The sequence below is a fragment of the Erithacus rubecula genome (genome assembly GCF_903797595.1).
Source record: "Erithacus rubecula genome assembly, chromosome: 6".
In the NCBI taxonomy this organism is placed as follows: domain Eukaryota; kingdom Metazoa; phylum Chordata; class Aves; order Passeriformes; family Muscicapidae; genus Erithacus; species Erithacus rubecula.
In genome coordinates this window covers 47181888-47188145 of record NC_136688.1, presented here as the reverse complement: position 1 = coordinate 47188145, position 6258 = coordinate 47181888, and the positions used below count along the sequence as shown (strand labels likewise).

At 34.0% G+C, this 6258-nt stretch overlaps 1 protein-coding gene across 5 annotated transcripts in view; it reads right to left on the bottom strand.

Annotated features, from left to right (window-relative positions):
- Positions 1 to 934: 934 nt before the first annotated feature.
- Positions 935 to 6258, bottom strand: part of PAPOLA (poly(A) polymerase alpha) — a 43807-nt gene continuing 38483 nt past the window's right edge. For all 5 annotated transcript variants that reach the window (XM_079309570.1, XM_079309572.1, XM_079309571.1 and 2 more), the window contains 2 exons: positions 5227 to 5301; positions 935 to 3138 (listed from right to left, as the gene is read on the bottom strand). In XM_079309570.1, the coding sequence (XP_079165696.1) occupies positions 3043 to 3138; positions 5227 to 5301 (171 nt within the window). In that variant the 3' untranslated portion in view covers positions 935 to 3042. The remainder of the gene's footprint in view (positions 3139 to 5226; positions 5302 to 6258) is intronic.

The window sequence follows — 6258 nt, the reverse complement described above, 5'->3', positions numbered from 1 at the left end:
TTGATGATGGACAACTCAGAAAAACAAGCTATTGAAACCTATTGCCAGTAGGCTGAAAAACACTGAACAGAAATCTGTGTATCTTACTAGCAGATTTTTATTGGTCAAAGAAAAAGAAAAGACAAATTAAAGCCATAAATATCATCAGCTGTGATGAAAGGGAGATGCGGTGGGCAAGATATAAAAATGATGAATCTGTTTTAAATAAGGCAAGCAATTGCATGCTGTGAAAAATACGTACAACAGAAAAGTTTATTGTTTTAGGCAGGGCAATTATAATATGAAGACCATAATCATCAGAGATTTTATCAGTTAAAGAAATTTTAGTCAAAAGGAGACTACTTATTAAAGTTACTCACATCAAGCATTTGGAGGATTGGGCTCATGCTGATACAAAGATCAATCAAGTGATGCACAGCTACTTGCAATTTTTACTTTTATTTCAGGACAGCTTAAACTACTAAACAAGAAGAGAAATAGTGCCATCTGCTGACATAAGGAATAGGCACTTGCAAGAAAAGCCTGAGGTGCCAAAACTCTTACAGCCAGTGTTATTAAAAAACAAAGTTCAAACTTTTGCAGAATATAGTGTACCCCCAAATTGTTTAGGCACAAGTTTCTTCTAGTTTTGTCCAGTTTAAGAATTTAGGATGGAGAGGTAGAATGGATGCCCTTAAAATGTATCGTGTTTTTTTGGCAAGTCTACCCCTGCCAAAACACTGCACAATTAACAAAATTTACCTAGAACCCAACATCCTTCTGAGTGCTATTTCTGCTTCCTACAGCAAACATAAATGAATGCTCCCTAAAAAAGCATTATCTACTATATTTCCTTTAGGCAATACTGTATTTTGCCTTTGCAGAAAATTTAAGAGCTAAGTAAGAATTAAGAAAGTAAAACTAATTTAGTACATTCAGAAAAATCAGACAACCATGGGATTGTGCTGTTTTTTATTGTGTTTTCAATGGAGAAATACATCATCTGTTTACAAAATAGCTCTTGAAAAATACAAGGAGTACAGATACTATAAAACAAAGCAAACTCCAGTCATGAGACACTACGTACATCATGCGAAAGCAACAGTCTGATCTCCAGGTTATGAAAACTAGAATTAAAAAGTCACTATACAGAAAGGTTCCAAGTTTCCAGCTTGGCAAAACTTGGGTGCAGTTACATGAAACGTTTAATAAAATGAAAAAGATTTTCCGATGTGTAAACAAAATGACAAGACTAAATTTGTGCCTGGCAATTTCGATCTAAACTCCATAGCTACACAAAATACACAGACAGCTTGTACACTTCAACTGTTAAGATATAACCTTCTTTGGGGGGTGGACGACAGCAGGCTGCACAGGGCAAGGAAAAGAGAAATATTGTATACTAGACATTTTAGACAAATGGCAAAAAAAAAAAATTAAAAAAAAATAAAAAACCCCTTCAGTTACTGCACAGCCTAAGTAAAAGATAAGCTACACTCTGACTTTGGAGAATTAATTTAGAAGGATAAGGGGAAGAGTGTAAGTAATTTAACTTGTAACATGAAAGATGCATGTGTAATAGGATGGAGCACAATGGGAGAAGGGAGTTCATAAAACATGCTAATCAAAGTATGGGAAGTATGATTTGACATCCCATGTATTTCAGACTTAAGTAATAGTAACATGAAGTTTGTTATCTACATCTGGTATTACTGTTGGTATCCCTCATGTTCCTCAAATACTGCTGTTCTTTGCCATGAGAGCTTCAGTTCTTTCAAAAGAAAACGTTATTTTTTTAATAGGACTACAAGAACAAAAAATAGGAGTAAGAGAGCTTACTAGATGTCAAGTGCTTACTAGAAATATGATTTTTAAAAATTTGGTATTGTTCAGTATGTAAAACTGCTTGTGATGAACTATCTAAAAATAAAAAGGTTAAAATTCTTAGGGAAAAATCTTTTTGCCTTTATTTAAAACTTTAAGCTTTTTAATGCATACGGGACTTTTATGGAGTGTACAAAAATCATATTTAATGATTCAAAGGCCATCAAGACAGGTGGTGTATTTCACAGGCACACAATATTGACCTAAACACTTTAATCATGGGACAAATTTTGAATTTGTGCCTAGAGGCCACAAGGTATTACAACTAGATAAGGGGCAGGGGGGAACCCAAATGAGTACATGGCTTGTTCTTACTTTGCATAAATAACTACTGTTCTACATGGTGCATACAAGCTGAAAAAATAACTTTAAAAAAAAAATAAAAATAAAAAAAAAAACCCCAACATTAAATATAAAAGCTTTCGCCAAGAAATGAATAGATAAAAAAAAAAGGGAACAAGGAGTTTCAATTAGCTTAAAAGAAAATTTACTGTTTGATTGCTGATTTGTATGCACCTTAAAACAATCCTATAAATAAAAGTAGACCAAATCTTAATCATGTCCCACCAATACCAAAACTTCCCAATTCTTCCTCAACTTGCATCTTATGACCCCAAGATTGACATTTCATTTTAAAGACTTACTGCTGCTTGATGGCAGTTGAACTGAACATACTATACACTTGGTTTTCAGTGTACAGCATATCATAGAATGTCATCCAATTTGCAAATTACTACCATTGAAGAGATTCTTCAATAAAATGAAATTTATCAGTTAAAGATCTAAAATTAGTCATACTCCAATAAAAAAGTACATAAAAGTGCATTTAAGGGATTCTTATGCCAGTTTTATCTCAATTTTGAAACAATGCATCAAACAAATTCAATCAGAATGTCAAATATGGCTACAAATAGTGTTCATGTTTTTAAAGGCAGTAATCCTTTGAAATATTGAATGTAACTGTTGCTAACACATTAATTGTACTCCTGGCTTCACATACTAACCTGGACTTCCAATCAAGCGGCGACTTTAGTCCAGAAAGGGAAGTGCACAACATATACCTAAATCCATTTGCGATTATGTTCTAGTCTTGCACCCTCCGTTCTCCTTTTTTTTTCTAGCATTAGAAGACAACAGGTTGAGTTGGCAGATACTGTTTATGGACCCCTGAGGTGGTTTTTACCGGTTCAATCTCAATTTTATTGAATTCTTGATAACAGGAATAGGATTTGCAGGAAGAGCAGGGATATCTGAAAGGTCTGTACTGGGTGTTTTCTGAAAAGAAAAAAAAAGTTTGCTTGTATTTTGGCGTCATAAAATATAAAAAAATATATTGTAGTCGTTGGAATTAACTTTCAAAACAAAGATCTTTAGAAGACTTTTTAGGAATATATGAAGATAACTGCAGATTATCAAGAGAGAAACAGGCATTTCTTTTGCCTACACAGTCTTTACTAAGGAAATTTCTGCTAGAACCTTTGTGTGCTTTTCCTTTTCTGACAACTGCAAGAAATTAGCAAGTGCTGCAGATAAAGCTGGACCCACTAATAACTGTGCTATAGTAAAACACCCACATAATACAGGTGCTTGATCAGTCACATCTACTATCTGATCTACATGTTTAGTCTTTAAAAATCTCTTAACAATTCAATGTTAAGTCTTTGTCTTTACAGAAGTGAAGAAAACCAGTTCCCAAAGTGTGTGTCTTCATACATTCACATTCCAGATTGTTGAAAAAACTGTACAGTCAAATTTCCAATTGTTCATATTGGTTCAAATTTACATGAAAAAAAAGTATAACAAACTCTAAAAAGGTACTGTATAAATGTGTTAAGAATTCCACCTGAACAATAATCTGAACAATTTTTTTCTCACTTAAATACCATTCAGCAAAATTATATCTAAAATAAACAAGGAAAACACAAAAAAAAAGAAACACTGTCAAGATCCAGTGAGATTTATTAATTTCTCACTTATCATACATGCCTCTAAGGATAGGGTGGATTTTTTTTGGTTTTTTTGAAGTATTTTCACTTCCACTTCGGCTCATTATTTGCCATCCCAATAATCCAGTTATTGTGCAATACTTCACACAATTTCTCATTAAATGTTTTCTTACATTGTAGATGTTCAAAATTTATATAAGGTGTATTTGATAAATGGGGAAAACTGCATCAAAATGACTGCTCTTAATTGTTGCTTTATTAAATATAAATCAATCAAGTTAACACTGCAGTAGAAAACACAAAATAGCAAGGACCCAGGGCAAAACAGCTCTGAACCTTGCATCACCTCTGCCCTGAGTAACCTGTTTAGTGCTGATCTGCAGTTGGACGTGTTTCTATTTTCTACAACACAGCAGTGTGTTAAACAAAGCAAACAAGAACACTGAAAAATGACAGAGAAGGGTCACCATCCTTTGTAGCTTCCAGATTACTTTTGCCAAAGTAACAACCACACAATCTGTAACAAAGCTACAAAGCTTGATACAGTCCCTCACAACGCACAAAATAAAATTGATGCACTTTCTAAATGATCTAAAAACTTTTCTGAAGCAGTTTAGGAAGTCCATGTAGTGTCTACAGTTTCTGCCAAACAATTTTGCTATCTTTATTCAGTACTGCTCATACAGTTCAAAATGTCCAGTAAGAAATACTGTTATTACTATTGCAACAATCTCAATTTTCAACCAACACATTCACTTCACATACTTGAACAATTCAAGTGTGCATAAAGTGCTTGACAGTGATACTTTAATCAGCAGAGTACTAAGAGATGGTTAAAATGCTAGTAAGAAACAGATGTGTTCTCTAAAAGTTGTTACAATACTAGAAACAAAAATTTAAGTGAATGGAACAAAATTCTTACTGTTTTCCAAAGAACCTTACACTGCTAACACCAACTGGCTAAGGAGTGACAAGCTTACAACTTGATTCTCATACAAAATATTAGAATTTGAAGCTGCATTTCAGACATCCTCAACCTCTACCTGGATATCTTTAAGCAGCTGCTATTTAAAGCCTTTGCTTCCTTGTTTGAAAGGATTATTGGGTGATGTGCAAAACACAAAAGAATAAACTGAGCCCTTTACTTTGAAGGCACAATCCAGAAGAGCAAATTCAGCTTTGGTCAGTTTGTATGGCAAGCCATACATGTTTAGCTACAATGCACAGTCAATAAGATCAATAACCATCTAAAACACAAAAATTGTGACAGTAACAACAAGTAGCTTTCCATATAATGGATATATATTTAAAATTATACATTTATTTTTAACATCTGGACTCATTTCTGTTTCAATTCCTTCACCGCAGATTAGCACACGAACACACTGCATGGAAGTATTGCTTTTAAAAACAGTACCTGAGGAGCTTGCAGAGAAGTTGTCTGAAGAGTTTCTGTTTGAGAATTAACATTCACTTCTGTCTCAATTTGCTCCTGAAAAAAACCAAAAGCATCACCAGTTACACCACTTCCAATGAGGTACTTATACAGAACACCTAGAACTCCAGAATGTTTTACATTGCGCACATACAGCAGAAGAAAAAAGCAATCATCAGTGCTTGCTGCACTGACACCCTTCCTTTTATGATGCAGGAATCACCACACTGAAGAATTATTCACTTATTAGGATTTTGACATCAACACAAGATATATCACTTATGAGTTGTCTCTTGTTTAACCCATCAACACCTTTTATACAGAATCCTATAGCAAAACATTACATATCATTCAACTCACTAAAGGCAAAAAGTGTATTATCAAGGAAGATCATGTGAAAAGCTACAGAATTTGTTTAAAAATTCAACAGGTTTTCCACAGCTTTTGCCATTTTGCCAGGAAAGTTTTCCTGCTGCTTGAATGGGTTGAATCAGCTTTCTGAATGCAAGAGTGGCAAGAGACTGATTTTCAGGTACAACAGTGGGACTACAGGACTAAAACAGGATCATGGTACATTCTCATTTTACTAAAAGCAGTCTGCTAGTTCAAAGTGTACTGTGTAGTAAACACACCCTAAAAAAAAAAAATCAATGCATTTCAATGGATGAAAACCTATGTTTATTCAAATTGAAAAAATTTAATTCCACTATTTCCTTCCATAAATATTAAGGACAAAGTCTTAGAGGAGACTGTCAACAAAAACTAACAGGATTACCTATGTCTTTTTTAATGATCTGTATCCAGTGGATCTATTTCTGAAGTGAGGATTAAGTGCTTACATCTATTTCTGCCCTCACCTATCTTAAGTTCAGAGACACTGCAAGGTGACTGCCTAACAAGATACAATTCCTTGCTTAAGGGCGTTTGAAGCTACAAACCAAAGAACTTACATTTAACTTTAAGCATAAGCATAATTTCCAGTGTATTCCAGAGACAACAGAACATACCCCATAA